This window comes from Lotus japonicus, chromosome 6, assembly GCF_012489685.1.
Source record: "Lotus japonicus ecotype B-129 chromosome 6, LjGifu_v1.2".
In the NCBI taxonomy this organism is placed as follows: domain Eukaryota; kingdom Viridiplantae; phylum Streptophyta; class Magnoliopsida; order Fabales; family Fabaceae; genus Lotus; species Lotus japonicus.
This window is the reverse complement of record NC_080046.1, coordinates 56,171,091-56,190,692: the sequence shown is the minus strand read 5'-3', so window position 1 is coordinate 56,190,692 and position 19,602 is coordinate 56,171,091. Positions and strand designations below refer to the sequence as shown.

The following is a 19,602-nucleotide window of genomic DNA, read 5'->3' as shown; positions in this document are numbered from 1 at the left end:
TGAAAGTTTCCATTTTTTAAAATAATTTTTCATGTTTTAAGAATAAATTTTATGCAAATTTCAAAATAATATTTAGCTTATTCCGAATGCGACCATCCGAACCGAACCAATCCAATTGAGATCGGGTTGGTTTGGTTCGGGTCTAGAAGGAAAATAAAAAAATCCAAACCAAACAAATCCAATCGATATCGTGTTGGTTTGGTTCAGGTCTAGAAGTGAACATTCAAATAAATAAATTTATATTGATTAAAATATTTTATGATTTTTAAAATTATAAAAAAATGAAACTATATGAATTTTCTATTTTTTACAATAGGAAGATATGAATTTTCTAATTTTTTTTGTATATCGAAAAAAATAAATTACAGACGCCAAAAATTGATCATTGGACCTCCCCCAACCCATATGTTGTCAAGCTCTTACCACTTGATGTATCATTCGAGGATGAATTTTCTAATTTATTACCTTTAAACTAATTTACGTCAATCAAATTAATTTCATATTGTTTTTTAAGTTTACTAGTTTCAGGTAAAAATTAAAAAAATACTTTAACAAACAACTTGTAATTTAAAAGTAGCATTTAATATATTAAAAATGAAAACTGACAAATAAACTTCAGTTTTAGTTTAAAACTCTTATTTTGAGTTTAAACTTAAAAAGAAACTTTTAAGGGCTAAATACTACTTTAGTTGGAGAGAAACTTTACCTTTCATTACTGCATCAACTATAGAAGTTGCGTATACGGTAGTAGCAAAAGTATTGAAGAAACATTTTCGGTGCAAAGTTTGTAAGAAATTTGTGTTTGGAATAAAATATGGTGGTATTATATTGTGATAGCAAAGTATAGACTCTTGATCAAAATAAATATTAATTGAAAAAAGTTTGGGTGAGTTTAGCTCCAATCACTATTACAAATCAAAATATGCATGCATATTGGCAATCATTATTTTCAATATTTGGATTGGAGATAAAGGGATGAGGATGACATATATTTTCATTTTTGAAAAATGGAAATAGCTTTTAAAAATAATAAATTAACACAAACATAATATAGAAACATATGAATGATGTATTATAATTATGGATGAATAAAGTGTTGGAAGTATTAGGAAAATAGCTGCGTCGTGGACGAACCACTACCTTGAAAGCAAAAATTCCGGCAGACCTCCGGTGTAATCTATTGCCGGGTTTGCTCCCCAAGGTTAACACAGCCACATGCAAGGTACTGTGCACTCAGAACCTACATATGTTGGAGTCTCTACAACAATGCTCAGAATTCTCAAAGAGAGGAAGATCTATTCTATTTTTTATCATCACTTGTTCTTATCCATTTCTTCTCTCCCAGACACAAGTTGTGCTTCCCTTTTAAATAGTCTAACTCCACTCTTCTCAAATTAAAAGATAATAAAGTTTGTTATAAAACTGTGCATATTACAAAAGAAACCGAAAGAAACCTTTAAATCTCAATTAATGTGTTTAACTAGGATAGTGTAACGAAAAAGGAATCAAAATAATTTTCTTGGTGTCTTTATTTCAACAATCCCCCACTAATGTCAACCAAGAAAGAAATATTTTTTTTTGAGCAAAGAAAGTTTATTTTGTGCTTAAGTGTTAATGTCCAGAGGATCGAATTAACACGTAGTGAAGTGAGGCAACAACTTTTGTCAAAAGAGTGAACGAATCTTGAACTAGTTTGACTTGGTTGGAACTCCCACTACACACACCATAACTTTAAAATGTAGAGACTCTGCGATAGAATATTAAAGCCATGTTCTGAACCTTGGGATACATGCATAGTTGTCAATCTCTAGAGATTACCTAATCTCGTGGAGGGGAGGTAATCTCGTAACGTAATCTCGTAACGTAGTCTCGTAAGAGATTACCTCGTGCAAAAATAATATTTTTAAAACTATAATAATGATTAAGTCACACTAAAAGTACTGAAAATTATTCAAATTATCTAACAATGACAATTAAAACCAAGCATAAAATTGACAACTATCCAAATCTAAAGTATATATATCCAAATCTAAAGTCACAACAAGTTAAAAAAATATCAATACAAGTTAGGATAAACTTAAAACAAGAACAAATAAGTTAATAGTCATCCAAATTTAAAATCCTACAACACCATCGAATTGAGAACCACTAGAATCATCATCTCCATCATCACCATCAAGTTCTTCCTCGTATGAGATAGACATAAACTCTCCAACATTAGGATCAAGGACCAAATCCTCACTTTTGTCTAGAACTAATTCAATGACATCCACAATATCATCATCACTATCAATCTCATTCTCTTCTAGATCTACCTCTTAAGTTAACCATTCATCATCAGTTTGAAGTGGAAAGAACGACAAAGTTTAGTGGAAATAACGACAGAGAGGAGTGAAAACCCTAAAATTTGTGGGTTAAATGACTAAAATAGCCCTGACATAACAATTTTTGACATTTTTTACCAAACAAGCTAATCTCGTAATCTCGTGGTAATCTCGGGATATTACACGAGATTAAGAGATATCTCGAGATATCAGCCGAGATTTGAAAAAACAGTTATTACCCCCCGCTAGTCTCGTTTTTTGTACGTGATATCGTAATATCGTAAGAGATTAAGAGATATCTCTAGAGATTGACAACAATGGATACATGTGAGCGTTTTAGAAAGATTGTCCAAGTCTTTCATAGATGGCGACTTTTACCATCTCACCCACATATTTATTCACATAAATTTTAAATGCGTCTCATAAGCATTTAAGTGCGTCTCACAAAGCACTTTCATACATGTCTACTGTGAATAAATGCGTCTCATAAGCATTTAAATGCGTCTCATAAAGCACTTTCACACATGTCAATTGTGAATAAACTTCATTTTATAATCTTATTTGAAAGTAAGTCAAGTGCGTCTCAAAAGCACTTTATCATAGATACATCAAGTGCGTCTCAATAGCACCACCAGAAATGACTATGTATCTCTTTAAAAAACAGCATTACATCGTGCCATAGAGATGAGAATGTAATGCATAAGAGTAATCATACGGCTTAGTTTGACCAACAAATGGGTATCCACCATATTTTCCTCTTTCTCAAGGCTTAAGCCTCATCCCCCTCGACGTATCCAAGACAACTTTCTTGGTCAATCCTTTAGCAAGAAGATCAACAAGAGTATTTTATCTTCTTACATACTCAAGGAAAATCAACATTTCTTAATTAATCTCTTAGCAATATTTATGACATGTATATATATGTCTTTTCTCTCTATTGCAAGCATCGTCGTTGCCAACTCCAGTTGCTTCTTGTGAATCACAAACACAAGCACAAATTACTCCAAATCATTAATTAAAACTCAAGACATTCCAATAATCATATTATCACCCACGATCAATAATTTTTAGGCAACAATATCATGAACATAACCAACGGAGAAATATGCATTAGCACCAATACTCTTTCTCTTAACATGTGGTATTCCTACTTTAGTCAAATACCCCACAATTTAATGATTTTCAAGTATAAGAAAAATCTTTTCTACAATTCTTAAACGGTTTTCACAAATCTCATAAAAAACTATGTTAAGAATACAACACATACCAAAATTAAGAAACATAGCATTCATCATTTTTCTTAACCATTTTCCTTTCAGCTATGTCATTTTGTTGTGTCATATAGTCAAATTCAGCTATTAGCGACCAACACAAAATTATATCAGCTCATCATACTTAACATCATATAATTCTATACTCGTATATTGCGCATTGTCAACTTTCTGAAGCAATCTCATTTTAATCTATTTAGATCTATTAAATTCTATTCCTTCCATGCTTATAAGAGAAAGGAATGAAATGTGCTACAGCTTGCAATCTATTTTCAACACTTTTTTTTTTTCTTTATAGATTCATCATAAAATGCAATTTTCTTTGGAAGCGTGTAAGATTTTCAGTCATTCCATTAATAATATAAAGACACATATATCCAATTTAAGGGTTAAAAACTATAACTGTCCCTGAACTTTGAGCGAGTTTTGAAAACCGTCCCTCGCCGGAAAATTATCTGAGAACCATCCTCAAACTTTCAAAAACAAATTTGACCCGTCCCTCCGGCAGCCTTGTCTCCGGCCAACGCTGACTTGTCCTTCCACGTCAATTAATGAGATCTGACGTGGATTTTATTTTATTTTTGAATAATTTATATTTCCTAATTATTATTACTAATTAATCATTTAACCCTAATATAAACCTAAATCTCCAAATTATCCCTTAGTCCCCATCATCTTCTTCTTCTTCTTCTTCATCTTTTTTTATTTGAAAAGTTGTTCTTCTTCATCATGTCTTCATTTCCTCCAACATCCCCCAAACACGCCACCACCCCCAACCCTAACCACATCGCACCGCCGCCGCAACCACACCGCGCCGCCACCCCCAACCCTAGCCCATACCGCGCCTCCACCACCAACAAACCTCAAAACGCCGACCTAGAAAGAAGGGGGTTAGGGGGTTTGGCTGGGTTTGAAGAGAAAGAGGGGGATTTGGCTGGGTTTGAAGAAAAAGAGGGAGATTTGACTTCAGATGTGAACAACGGTGGAGGAGCAACCGAGTTTGGTTTCAGATCTGAACTACCTTCTTCTTCTTCTTCTTCTTCTAGAGTTGAGTTTTTTGCTTGTCTGATCTGAGGAGGTTTGGGATGGTGGCTCTCTATGGTTATGCAACGGTTGAGGTTTTGGGGTTGTTGAATCTGTATCTGTGTCTGCGTTCTGTTATCAATTTTCTCACTGCCACCACTTGACACCGGGAATTTGTGAAGCAGATCTCTCGGGTACTTCTCCATCTTCATTCACCCACGCAGATTCTCCATCAAAACATGGCAAGCTAGCTAGACGCATGTGCAGGTGGTGACAAATGATGATTGTGATGATGATTCAAATCAGCAAAACCCATGAAACAAAACATGCTCTTTCATCCAATAACACCCAGAATAAATCGTTCAGGTTGGTGAAAAAGAACACCATTGAAATTGCGTGGAAAAAAATTGAAAATTAATAGAATTCTGAAAGAAAAAATAAATCCTTGTTCCGGTAATTCATGAAACCTATAAAAAAATTTCACAGATCAGTGGCAAACATAAAAATTTCACATAATAATGAAGAAGATAATGATTTCTGTACCACTGCTATATTCACGATGAAGAGATTATTTTGAAATAAATGATGATGTTTTTTTTAAGAAATATTTATTATTTAAAAAAAATACACGTAGGACCCTCATTAACTGATGTGGACAGACACGTAAGCGGTTGCCGGACCTAAGACTGCAGGAGGGACGGGTTAAATTTGTTTTTGAAAGTCTGAGGATGGTTCTCAGATAATTTTCCGGCGAGGGACGGTTTTCAAAACTCGCTCAAAGTTCAGGGACGATTATAGTTTTTAACCCTAATATAAAGACACATATATCCAAAACTTATCACTAATGATTTAGGAATATAGATCCAAGAATACTCAAAATTATTATAGGTGTCTTTTATTTTTATTTTTTCCTTCTCGTTCAAGTGAATAGTGATTGTCTAAAGCCACCTAAATTAAATCATCAATTTCATTTTTCCAGAAACAAAGTTAGAGTGCAGTATGTTACTGATCCACCAAACACTTATACCTATCACTATATTTTCATGCAGATATATAGATAAATCACATGTATGGCTAGCACCGTTAATCAAACAGACCAAACATTGCAAATGAAACTGGAAGAGAAAGAGTGATACATATCTTTACGGCGATTCATTTTCTCCTTCCTGATTTTGTTGAACTTCTCCTTCCTAATTTTGTTGAACTGCAACGTCGTTGCCATCGGCATGAACAAATATGTATCTTTTGCTTTCAAATTGTTGGAAATATTAGGAAGATAGTTGCGTCGTGGACGAACCACTGCCTTGAAAGCAAAAATTCCGGCAGACCTCCGGTGCAATCTATTGCCGGGTTTGCTCCCCAAGGTTAACACAGCCACATGCAAGGTACTGTGCACTCAGAACCTACACATGTTGGAGTCTCTACAACAATGCTCAGAATTCTCGGAGAGGAAGATCTATTCTATTTTTTATCATCACTTATTCTCATCCATTTCTTCTCTCCCAGACACAAGTTGTGCTTCCCTTTTAAATAGTCTAACTCCACTCTTCTCAAATTAAAAGATAATAAAGTTTGTTATAAAACTGTGCATATTACAAAAGAAACCGAAAAAACCTTTAAATCTCAATTAATGTGTTTAACTAGGATAGTGTAACGGAAAAAGAATCAAAATAGTTTTCTTGGTGTCATTATTTCAACATGAAGTACTTATAACATCCATATATTAATCACAGAAAAATATTAGTAATACTTTTTTTCCAGCCGTCTCTCCAACACTCTTTCAATGTCGATTAAACTTTAAGTAGGTTGACTAAAAAAATTATGAATTTCAATTCCAATTTAATAGAACTCACAATCATTTCAACTAATTAAGATGAAATTGTTGAAAAGAGTATGTTGAAATAAGTGTTGTTAACCATCCTCTTAATAGAATTAACATTTTCACAAATTCTGGAAGGAATTGAACTTGTTGCGTTGTCGTGCTTGAATTTTTTTTAAATATAGCTGCTAGTAGAAAAAAGATTAAAAAGCAAAGAGAACCACAAATCAAGAGAAGATAAACGCAGCTAAACTTGATTTCTAGAGCAACTTATGATTTTCGCTTATAGATTAGGGATGCAAAAAAGGTTGAACATGTTAAGCTATGTTAGGTTACCGATTCACATCAATACAAATGGACATTAGTGAATAAAAAATAAACAAACTTCTTTTTATAGATTGGGAAGAAATCCGTTCACGTTGCACCATATCCAAACACACCTGATCTTGAAAAAAAATAGATCTACCATCATATGTAGCAAAAAGAAAACTATAGTTAAGCTGATCTATTAGAGTACTCCTTAACCAATGCCCCAAAAAGTGCAGGCCTTTCCAGCAAACGTGATGGCTTGTCAAATTCCTTTGCAAATCCTGCCAAAAACATCAAATGCCCCACAACTCATTATTCTTCCAAAACCATTGTAGTTTAAATGCTTAGATGAGACTGAAGTTTGAAGATCATTTGTATTCAAGAGCATCATCTCCTAATTTGGTTGTTATTTAAAGATTGGTAGAAGAAGAAGTTTCACATTGTATGAATTTTGTTATTTGATTTAAATTTCTTATTCAGAAGCTCATAATGAATAATAACAAACAATCTTTTGAACATTTTCTTTTCTTTGACCTTGTGTCTTTATCGTTATCTTTATCTGTTTAAAAAACTGTAGTTATTCCTTCAAACAAATGAACATGTTTTTTAACACACTGTCAATTAATCCATTAGTTTATTTTTTAAAATGTCAAAACACCTTACATCACTTTTAAAGAGCCTTGATGACTTTTCTATAATTTGACCAATCATACAAAATATGCTGAAAAGTATGGTGTAAAGTGTGGTGTGTAATTGGTTCTTAGAATTTGGACTCATTTATAAGAGCTTATTTGAGCTTATCTTATAGCATAAACTATTATGCAAGTGTTTGAGAGAACTTATGTAAAAACCTTATGACCTACCTATAAACCATTTTGAACTTATTTTCATAATTTGTTCAGAATAACTTAGTAAAAAGAACTTATGCTTATTCATGACAAATTTTTAACTTTTTAAATAAATTTCTCTAATATTAAGTTGTCACCAAGGAATAACTTAGGAAAAAGAACTTAAGTCTTATGCGTTAAGCGCTTATGAAAATAAACATTTAATTAAGTTGTTTTCCCTCTACGCAAAGTTAATTTAGGACCCTTTATTATTTAGTCTTGTCAACTCACCCATCACGATTCACGCCTAGGGCTGGAGTGAAGTTCGCAGACTAGACATGACCTATCTTAAAACACGCTCTAATACCCTCTTAGAATTTGGGTTACCACAAACCCTAACCCAAAAGCTAATAGCCTAATATAGTAGCATTTTTCAACATAAATAACATACCTGCATCTATGACCAAAACCCTGTCACAGTCCATGACTGTTGGTATTCTGTGAGCAATACTAACAATTGTGCGGTCTGCAAAGTCCTCCCTGATAATCTTCTGTACTACAGCATCAGTTTGTGAATCAACGGATGCTGTTGCCTCATCCATGAATAGTATTTTGCTGCGTTTTAGCATGATCCTTCCCAAGCACAGAAGCTGCCTTTGCCCCACACTCCAATTGTCCCCCCCATCAACCACTAAGAGAAATAACACAGTACACTAGTATCAGCTTGTATTGTCACCAAGGAAAGAAGGTAAACCATCATATAGCAATATCTTAAGGCAATGCTTTCTGTTAGAACCAATTATCTCAAAAGTTTAACTTGTTGTTGAAGATCTATGAAATTTTGAATGGTTTTGGGATCAGGATCCTCTCATGTGTAAACTTAACAAGAGTACAAGACACATTCATGTTAAAAAGTCAGTTTCTATGTCCTTCGGCATACTAATTAAATAGGTGAAACCCTATGAATGGCTATGAAGATATATGCACAAAGTTTCATTTGTGACATGAGAGGATCCTAATCCATGGTTTTGGTGCAAGCTTTGTCACCAAAAGATCAATTGGCTCTTGCGTGAACAGGAACCAAAACGAACTTCATACTAATTGGTCATAGAGACTCTGTGTTTTGAACCAACCGCCTTATACATTATATTTCTAACATTTTCAATCCTCATTGGATTAAACTATTGATAAAGAAGATTTATGAGAGGAGAGCAAACCTGAAGCTTCAAGTTTCTCAGGCTTTGCAGCCACCACATCTTTCAGTTGGCAACGCTCAAGGCTCTGCAGCAAAAAAATTAAACAGTAAGTTATTAGTTGAAGGATGCTCAATTGATTAACTAGTGTGCACTGCCACTGATGCATGTAACATAAGATTCCTTTCTACTCTAGTTTTCCCTTTTATATGCACATGCATTGCCATAAGAACATGGAGGATTTTAACCTTTTAAGTTAAAACAAGACAAACAAGCATGTGATGCAGGATATACCTTCCAAATTTCTTCTTCTGTATACAATCCAAGTGGGTCAATGTTACTTCTCACCGTTCCTCGAAAGAGGACAGGGTCTTGTGGAATAATTCCAAGACGAGACCTCACATCATGAAGGCCCAAAGTGCAAATGTTGATCCCATCAATAATTATTTTCCCAGCTGAAGGCTCAATCAACCTAAATAACACTTGGATGAGGGTTGATTTCCCACTCCCTGTGCGCCCAACAACACCAATCTTTTCCCCTCCTTGAACGGTGAGAGAGATTCCTTTCAGAACCAGAGGAGTATTCGGACGATACCGAACCTGCTCACCACCATTAAACAACAAAGATTATTAGCAAACTGGATCAGTTTCTCTTTCACCATAATCAATTATAACACTTAGAAGCTACTCACAAAACCAGAATTGATTTTGACTTCGGAGTCAGTTGTTCGTTTCTTAACATGCACTATATATAAGGTACTGAGAATGCATGTTTCCTATTAAAATTTCATCATCAGTAGCATTACTTATAAAACCAAGTTTCTAAACACCCCATTACTTACAAAACCAAGTTTCTACATTTTTATGTATAAAAAGGTTCATAGAAGTTCCATTCAATTTAAATGTTTCCTACATTTTCATGTAATTTTTTTTTAAAAAAAGTTCCATTCATTTCAAGTGTTTTCTGTATGCAAATTCCATGTATGGTACATCATATCTTATTTTTCAACCTTTCATACTGCCTAGTATCTTAATTTGGAAATAAACATATTACCCAATAGAAGTAAGCAAAGAAGAATGAACCCTGTACATGGTGTTTAACTTGTTGAAAACTTCATCAAGTGAATGAAATTTCATTTTCAAAATGTGCTCTAATTTTTGTTTATTTTAGTAAGCCCCATGTTAAATTGTCTTGCAAACATCATGTATTTTCCTTTTGTGACTACTTTATACCTGCAAACTGTTTAACTCTATGCTGCCATGATTGGGCCAATTCTGAGGAGGAGACAAATCAGGGATTTTCCATGGAGCTTCTGATGGAAGGTTGGTAAACTGCTTTATTCTCTCAACTGAAACCATTTTGTTCTCAACATTGCAAGTCATGCTAATGGTAAATGACAAGACACTACTGAGAGCTAGGCCATAGGATAGAGACAAACCAACATATTCTGTCACAGCATAACAATTCTTGGTCAGTAAAAAACTCTCGTCTTCAAAGCCAAGATCTATCTAAATATTATAATGAGATCATATTCATAAATAATTCTGTACTATAAAATCCATTGCATAGTTACTTATTTTATCTTCTAAATACTTGAATTGGAAATTGACCACGATGCTTTAACAAGTTTCATGAAGGGGTTATACCTGGCCTAACAATAGAACTTGGCAAGAAGATCATAAACATGGTGGAAATGCAAAGGAAAACCACTCCAGTAAAGTCCAGGCGATAACCAAGCCATTCGTTCGCTCCATTGTTGTGGAAATCCATCCTCAGACTTGCATTGACCCTGTCAATGTTTTCCTGGCAAAATTCACCTTGCTTTCTGAAGCCACGGATTGTCATAACACCAGAAATGGTCTCTGAAAAGTGATGAATCACAGGAGCTTTCGTGATAGAATCGAGGCGAGTCAACTCCCGAGAAGATGCAAGGTAATATTTCTGCAAACCAGAACATAGAAAGTGTCAAAAAGCACCTGATATTTTGTATTACTTGTAAGTATTCCAAAGGTCCTTGATTTAAGTGAGTACAAAGATCATATGGTTCATTTTATTAACCAAAATGTAAATCTGAGTCATTAGTTGAATAATTAAACACTTGTGAATATTTAAGAGTACTAAAATTTAAGTTTGGAACATAACAGTGTAGAGACTAAAATTTAAATAAGTAGACATATCATACCCGGTACCAGTTATTCAGCCAAAACAGTGGAATTAAAAGGAAGACAGTCTCCCAAGCATTTTGGCATGTGACAATGAGGATGCTGATTAATGAGAAGTATGCAACCATCACGAAGCTTATTAACATTGGAATTGATATATCAACCCAAAGTAGATCAGTAGATACCTAAACAGTTCATAAGAAGATAAGAGTAAAGATAGTTAAGTCCAAACACTTACTGCTATGTAAAGAATATGCTAGTTTGTGTTATTTACTAGCAGAAATGAACATTAAAAGAACAATTGAAACTCACACGACTCAAGATTCTGCCAGAAGGAGTAGTGTCAAAGAATGACATTGGTGCATGTAGAATGCTCCGAAGCATTCCACTGAAGAAGCTTTGAGATGTCTTTAGACCCCAATATGTGAATAAGATTGACCTAACCATCACCACCCCACATGAAAGAGCTGCTATGATAGCATAAACAACGATGAAGGTAAAAGAAGGAATTCGAGAATCTTCTGAAGTTGCAACGGCTAGCCAGTAGTCACCAGCCAAAAATGATAAAATCCATGCTAGAGACATTCCAAGCATGAGTACTATTCCCCACCATCCAAATGCTTCAGTGAAATAGTGCTTGTATACTTTAAGGTCCACGTGGCCGGTTTCTTTCTCCTCATCTTCAATGAGCTTTGCTTTGGTCTTCTCAGATTTTGATTGTTCTTGAGGCTGCTTTTCAGCTGTGCTTTCCTTTTCTTTTGAAGCGACACGAGCCAATTTCGGAGACTGGCCAGAATCATCACCGGCTTTTTCACTCGTTTCTGCAATCTCCATAGAGGATTCATGAGCAGCTACAAGTGCACCAAAATCCAGGCCAGCTTTGAGAAGTTCTTCATACTTTCCACTTTGCACAACTCTCCCATCTCGCATCACCTTTGATGTTTGTATCAAAACAAGAAAAGGTGCTCAGTTGAATGATGATTATTCAAGGATATTGCAGACAAATAATCATAGCCTTGAAATGATAATTATGCTTAATCCAAGAAAAAATATCTTATAATAACTGGAATGAGAATGACATAGGAGTGAAGAATGTATATGCAAGTTTTTCCCACTTTTGGTAAAACCATGATACAATACATTTAATACTACCTTTGGCTGAGACCTACTGTATCATGAGTACTTTCACTATCTTAAGAAAATTTAGGTGAAATGGAATTGAACAGTTATTTACAGAAAAACACATACACTTAAGAGACTAGTGAGCATACTTACAAGTATAGAGTCAACATTATGCAAGAAGTCAACTTGGTGGGTTACAAGTAAAATGGTCTTATCTTTGAGAGCTCCCATGATACATTCCTGCAACAAGATAGAGAAATCAGGAACTTAATCAACTGTGGTTGAATTAGAAATTGAGAACTGAGAATTCATTTATGATGGAAGCCAATATCATTTTGATTGATCCACTGGTTATGGAAAAATATAATTTTGCTCTTGGTTTATGTTAGGAACTAGAGCTATTCAGCAATGTTTGTACTTTGTAATACTGTACTTACCTTAAAAATAAATGAACCTGTTTCGGCGTCAACAGCACTGAATACATCATCAAGGAGATAGATTTCACAGTCCTGATATACAGCTCTAGCAAGTTGGACGCGTTGTTTCTGTCCACCACTGAGGTTAATACCGCGTTCTCCGATCTCAGTCTCGTCTCCATATTCCATCATCTCCAGATCCTTTTCCAGGCAGCACACTCTTATAACTTCCTGGTACTTATCCCTGTTCATTGGTAAACCAAACAATATGTTTTCTTGGATGGTTGCATTCTGAATCCATGATGTCTGTGCTACATAGGCTATTGTCCCGCTTACTCTGACCTATAAGATTTAAGAAAAGAGAAGAAAAAAAGGAAGTAATGATGACAAATGTAAATACAAGTAAATTTTCACGTAGTAGAACCTGCACAAAAACAACAAATTGGGAGTGAAACTCATGGTTTTGTGGATCCCACATTATCATGAAATAGTGTGTTAGAGAGTGTACTTTTAGTATTTCTAGTTCCCAATTTCAAAAGCATCATGAAACTATCAACTTGGTGGGAGTTGACATGAAGTTGGTTCTATCTCTGCCTATGAACATTTTCACAGTCCTCATCAAGAAAGAGATTGTGATAGAAAGAAAGGGGCTAAGAGATAGACTGAGAATAGTTGTGATCTTAATCATACTAATCACTGATCAAGCTTAGTTTAAACTTATGCCTTGCACCATAAAGGACAACCTTGTGAATGTCATGAATCCTAAAGATCTTGTTCATGTTTAATGGTGATTTTGCATTCATGTATCAAAATCCTAGGATATGAGACTTACAATTGTTTAAACATGATCTCTATTAGAATTTGGGTTACGTCTAAGTCTAACTCAATCCCTAGCTTAGGGGTGAAGATTGCTATATCCTTCATAAGGACTTTTTTGTCATATCTCTAGTAAATGTGAAATTTATCAACGCATCCTCTCACGCCCAGGACATCTAGAGCATGTAATTTGCAAGAATGAAGTGGCCCATATATCGGTAGTCTTCAATATACAGATTTAAGATAGGCTATGATACCATATTAGAATTTGTGTTACACCTAACTCTACCCAAAAAGCTAGCTTAGGGGTGAGGATTGTTCTACCATTTATAAGGACTTATTTGGCCGTATCTCTAGTAAATGAAGGACTTCTCAGCAATCACAAATGTATAAGAAGAAACTAACTTGAATTGCACAAAAAATGCAAATGAGCATACCTTTCCTGAGATCTTGAACATTTCGCCCAACACAGAAGCTAACAATGAAGACTTGCCTGCCCCAACAGTTCCTACAATTGCAGCATGGTCCCCTTTCTTAATTTCCAGCTCTTCAACTTTCAAAGCCTCATTCCCATCCCCATCATCCCATGAGAATTTCCCATCTTTTATCTCCACAGCTACGTCACCATCACGGTTATCCTCTCTCTGCACTGAACTCTCATCCGTTTCCTTACTCATCATGTACTCATCCAACCTCCCCAGAGAGATTAGTGCTTGAGAAATCAATATAAGAGCCTGGGGGAATGTCCTCACCGGCTCTTGCAAAATCTTGATTACTGAAGTTATAGTAAACACAGTGGAAGCATCAAGAGGAATACCAATTAAAGTTGCTGTTCCAAAGGTGAGAACAGTCACCATGAGAGGAGCAGTGGACAGAACCCCCATGTTCACAGCGAAATAGTACAAGAACTTGCCAATCCAACTATGCTCAGCTTCGCGAAACTCTCGAATCTTGTTACCGAAATACTCCTCCCACGCTTGAAACTTAATGACTCTCATGTTGTTAAGCAATTCATTAGTTGCTTTCATCCTCGAGTCACGACTCGTCATGATTCGGAACTGGAAGCTGTTGCTCCTCTTGGTGCGGAGGAGTGTGAAGCAGAACACTATGCAAGTTCCAAACAATGCTGCAAGTGCAGACAAGCCAACATAGTTATAAATTAGTGCCAATGCTGCAGCAACTTGCAGTGGCATCAACCATATAGGATGAAACTGCAACATCAAGTCTGATAGCTGCTGAGCATCAACAGCCATGTGGTTCACAATCTGGCCGGTCCCATGCGCTTGCCTCGAAGAACTTGACAGCCTCAAACCCTTCTTGTACACAGAGGTGATGATGCTGGAACGAATCAACATGCCGAGTTTCTGAGAATGGAAGTTGAATTGGTGGACACTGAGGACTTCAACTGATTTTGCTAGAAACAGGATCAATATCAGAACAAGACCTTCATTGGGAGTGCTGTTTTTTCTTGAGGTGTAGTCAACAAAACTTTGGATAAGCATTGGACCAATGTACATGACAGAAAGTCTTATGACAGCAAGGAAGCCAGTGAAAGCTATATGTTTCCAGAAGCACCTTAATAAGGTGAATCCAACAGGGTGCTTGCTGTTTTCCTCTGGCTTTGGCCAATTGCTTTGGAAAAGTTCTGACATTCTTTCTGCTCTGAAATCAGTAGGAAGAGAAGGAACATCTTCAAGCTTAAGAGGTGTTTTATACCCTTTATTGATCAAAGGATTCATCCAAAGCCAAAATGTTTTGGACAAAAGGGAAGAATTAGCATAAGGACTCAAATTCCTGTCTGTGGGAAGCCTCTGAGATGTTAATGTTCCTACTACATCAGATATTCTAACTACATGAATCCCTGATGAACCTTTAATAGCTATTACAAAAAAGAACACAGAAATTGGAAGATTAACCAAAGAGAATATGTCATCAATTCTCAAATTAGTCCCCTCCAACCACGCTTCATCCACCGTTACCAATCGAAAAATGGCTGAAGCAGCAAACAAGCAAGCAACCACCAAGTTTGCAATCCAATAGATTCTTAGTGATAAAGGGTGTTTGAGAGCTTTGAACTTCTTTTCATGTACTAACAGAATCACTATCACTATGTTGGCTACTGCTTGAGATAACCGAAACAGTGCCTCTATCTGCTTCCATGAAGCAAAGTTGCTTAGAGTGAAAGCTAAAACACCAAGAGCAGTGTAAGCTATAGCCAAAAGTGCGGTTACCAACAAGGGAAGTTTGAACCACAAGGTTATTCTGTAGTCAGAGTCCTGTTCCTGCAGAAGGGGTTTGGTGATGGAGGAGGTGGAGTTGTTGGTATTGGAAGTGAACCGACAATAGAGCTTGCAAGCTGCAAAGGCTAGGAGGGAGAGCAAGAACAAGAGGTCAAGAGAAGAAAGAAGGATTCTCTGAGGACATGGAGATAGGAAGATGAATCTCAGCCATTGAATTGTGAGCTGTGCTGGAGGGGAAAATGAATCTATGGCTAGAGAGGAAGAACATGAAGGGGAGGTTAGCCAGGAAGGAGAAGACATGTTCAGAAGATGATGTGATATGATATGTTATGGTTTTGTGTTTTTTGTTATATATGTGAGGAAGTGGTGCAACTATAACATGCTAAGGAGATTTCATTCATGATGATGATGGTGGTGCAGGAAGAGAAATTGATACTCTTATGATTGAAGAAAGCAAAACCAGTGTTAATGGTTTCTATTTGGAGTGAAATACAATGAATTGAGAACAAGGAAAGGTAAGTGGAAGTGTGAAAAGGTGTGTGGATTTTCTATTCGGCTTGCTTGGGGAGAGGATGATAAAAGACAATAAAATAAGCTCCATGCGACCCACGCTCTCAGGCAAGTGTTATGCCCCGGGCACACTTAAAATATAATAAAAATTGATACCAAACAACATTTTTAAATATGTTTTATTCAGTCACCGGTCACAATCCTAGTTAGTACATGTTCACATGTAATTTTCACATTAAGGCTATGTTTGGTTGGGTGGAAAGAAAAGGGAGGGAAAGAAAACACGGAAATCGATGCATGAATTCAGTCACCCGTCACAATCCTTAGTCTAAATTCATGCATCGATTTCCGTGTTTTCTTTCCCCCACTTTTCTTTCCACCCAACCAAATAATATAGCATAAGTTTAGTCATTTAAAATCCTCTTTCAACAAATTTAATCATTCTCATTTTTTCATTTTTTTCCTCGTCGACCTCTCACTCATCAATCATCATCATTTTTTTCCAACAAACCACCGCATTCACACCTTATCGTTAAAACAAGACTCGTTTATTTTAGGCTTAATTCCACTTTGGGCCCCTGATCTTTCACAAATGAGCGATCGGGGCCCCCGTGTTTAAACGTAGCGGTCAGGCACCCCAACGTTTCAAAAACGTGCGATCGGGGCCCTTCTGTTATGTTCCGTTAGTTTGACCAAACGGAGCAGTGATGTGGATTTTCTTTTTCATTTTAAGATTAAATTTTTCACCCAAAAATTCCCCCTAATTCACAAACACGCTTCCCCCCAATTTTTTACCCTAATTTCACCCTAATTTAGCAAGAGAAAGAGAAGAGAAGAGGGTGAGTCGCCGGAAATCGCCTCCGGCGGCGGCGCACGGCGGTTCACGGCGGAGGTCGTCGGAATCGGAAATTTCTTTGTGGGTTTTGTTGCGGACGAGGAGAGGAGCACAGCGGTGGTGTTGGTTTGTCGAGATCGTGAGCGGTTCGCCGTAGATCGGGCTTTGAAGGCGGCGGTCCTAGGTTTTCATGGTGGTGATGGCTTCCACGTGGTGGCCATGGTGGCTGCCCTTTAGGTTCGCGCGATGAGGAGGAGGAGGTGATGGTGTGACCGGCGGTGGCTCTCATGGAAGAAGAAGAAGAAGAAGGAGGCGCAGTGATGGTGGTGTGACCAGCGGCGGTGGCTCTCATGGAAGAAGAAGAAGAAGAAGAAGAAGAAGAAGGAGGAGGCCCAGTGATGGTGGTGTGGCCAGCGGCGAGCTCGCGTGAGGAAGCTCGCGGTGGTGGTGGCTTGGCCGAAGAGCAGTGGCGGCGACCATGAAGAAGAAGATGAAGTGAGAAAAATGGAGAAGAATGGAAAAGAAAGTGAGAAAGGGAGAGATGTCGAGAGATTGAGAGAGAATTTGGGGGGGGGGGAATTTTTGGGTAAAAAAATAATATTAAAATGAAAAAGAAAATCCACGTCACTAGTTCCGTTAGTCAAACTAACGACACTTAACAGAAGGGCTTGAAACGCACGTTTTTGAAACGTTGGGGTGCCTGACCGCTACGTTTAAACACGGGGGGCCCCGATCGCTCATTTGTGAAAGATCAGGGGCCCAAAGTGGAATTAAGCCATTATTTTAATGTGAGTCTGTGACTTTTATTGACCTTGCAAGAACATAGTTGCGGCGGGATTGATTAATCATCAAGAAAATATACAAACCACCAACAAGTTTTAGAATAAGGTGTAGAAGAGAACGCATGCAACTCTAGTACAAGGAGCATTGACCAGGCTATATGGTAATAGTGGGAGCTTAAACTTTTCATCAAGAGACTGGATTAAACATCCAAAAGAAAGTATGAGCTGTGTTATTCTTATATTTTGGAATATATTCTTCAAACATCAACCATCCCTCTTTTGATTGAACGCATTTACAGTAATCTTCCCACGAGTTTGGATCAGTTGATATTAGAATTCAGAAAGTCTAACTCAATCTAAAAGTTAGTTTAAAAGTTTGGGGTTGTTCTACCATTTATAAAGATTATCTATGTCATATCATTAGCCAATGTGGACTTCTAAAACACACCCTCACTTCTACCTTCAAGTCCGAGGCTGAACATCTAGAGCGTAGAATTTCAGGACTGGAAACCTGTGGGGTGACCCGAATATGAGAGGTTTCCACCAACAAACGGATCTATGATAGGTTCTATACCATATTAGAATTTGAGAGACTTAAATCAACCCAAAAGTTAGCACATAAGTTGAGGGTTGCTCTATCATTTATAAAGGTTATCAATGTTATATCCCTAGCCAATTTGAAACTTCTAACAATTGACATTTGGTCTGTGTGATGTCCAATAGGGTAGCAGAGACTTCACTACGAGAATGAGTTTATGGAAGCAACAATAGGGATGAAAATTGAGGAAGAAGTGAACATTTGTTCTTGGTTGGATCGTTCACCATGCTTTACCACGATAGACACACTTTTCAACACTTAAGGTAGACCCTCCAAACTTTTAGTCTTACTTTCCTCCTCTATGTCGGAAGATTCATTTTAAAACTATGCACGACCACCAGAGCTTGATGAAACCATCCTTGTAGTCAGTGACAGATGCATGTACAACACCATGAGGGCACATGCCCTCACTTGATTTTTTAAAAAATCATTAGAAAAAAAATTGAGTAGTAAAAGTGTGTGGTTTTTTATGGCTATTTTGGTAAAAATGTCATCACTTGTGTTTCACATTGCTAAATGCCCTCACTTGTATTCCACATTGCTAAATGTCTTCATTTGAGTAGTAAAAGTATGTGATTTTTTATGACCACTTTGGTAAAAAATGTCATCACTTGTGTCCCATTTGGTAAAAGTTGCACTCACTTCTAATCGTATATATTAAATTTTTTTATACGAATTTATATGTATATATTGCCCTCACAACATCGAATTTCTGGATCTGTCACTACTTGTAGTAAGGTTCAAGAAGAACACAAGGTGAATGATTTAAATAGAGACAAAAAATCACAAAAAACAGCATATTCACATTAGTCGATCATTAGATTTGGCACCCCAATCATTAGAAATGTCACCCCACTTACGGAAACTCAGTTTCCGAAATATTTCGGAAATAAGGTTTCCGAAGCAGTTTTTTACTCAAAAGTGTGGTTTTTTACTCAAAAGTGTGGTGTTAGATGTATTTTGAACTAAAAATCACGAATTAATTTCGGAATCTAAGATTCCGAAATAATTCGGAACTTGAAAATCCGAAAATTGGGGGTGTGAAATCTAATGGTTGAGGTGGCAAATCTAGCTCTCACATTAGTCTCTTAGGGGTGAGTTAGAGACCTTCATCTCACCTATCTTGGTTTGTTAGGATCGGAGTTCCTTCATATCAAAATGTTGCCAAATTAGATTTGATAACTAACACGTTTAATACAAATAATTTTGGATATCCAGAATCCTTCAGAGTTAATTTATTTTTACTAAAAAGCGCTAGCCATTGGATCCTTTTTGGAGGCAAAATATACCATACATGATTACTACTGGGAATGAATGTAACCCTTTAATAGCACATTGCTTGTTAAAAGTGAGA

The 19,602-nt window shown here is 36.5% G+C and overlaps 1 protein-coding gene across 1 annotated transcript; it reads right to left on the bottom strand.

Moving 5' to 3' along the window:
* Positions 1-6,802: 6,802 nt before the first annotated feature.
* LOC130724090 (ABC transporter C family member 14-like) lies at positions 6,803-16,078 on the bottom strand. The gene is made up of 11 exons (XM_057575261.1): positions 13,721-16,078; positions 12,489-12,809; positions 12,205-12,291; positions 11,242-11,862; positions 10,950-11,114; positions 10,414-10,708; positions 10,000-10,214; positions 9,061-9,366; positions 8,791-8,854; positions 8,025-8,264; positions 6,803-7,027 (listed from the first exon to the last, which is right to left on the bottom strand). The coding sequence occupies exons 1-11, from the start codon at positions 15,821-15,823 to the stop codon at positions 6,933-6,935; spliced, it is 4,512 nt and encodes a 1,503-aa protein (XP_057431244.1). The 5' UTR covers positions 15,824-16,078; the 3' UTR covers positions 6,803-6,932.
* Positions 16,079-19,602: the final 3,524 nt, after the last annotated feature.

Bases quoted from the DNA above. Each gene is read 5' to 3' on its own strand.
- LOC130724090 (XM_057575261.1), bottom strand. From the start codon at position 15,823: ATGTCTTCTCCTTCCTGGCTAACCTCCCCTTCATGTTCTTCCTCTCTA. The intron at 11,863-12,204 runs GTAAGTATGCTC...CAAACATCAAAG, and splicing joins ATAATGTTGACTCTATACTT to GTGATGCGAGATGGGAGAGT. The intron at 11,115-11,241 runs GTGAGTTTCAAT...TGAACTGTTTAG, and splicing joins CTGGCAGAATCTTGAGTCGT to GTATCTACTGATCTACTTTG.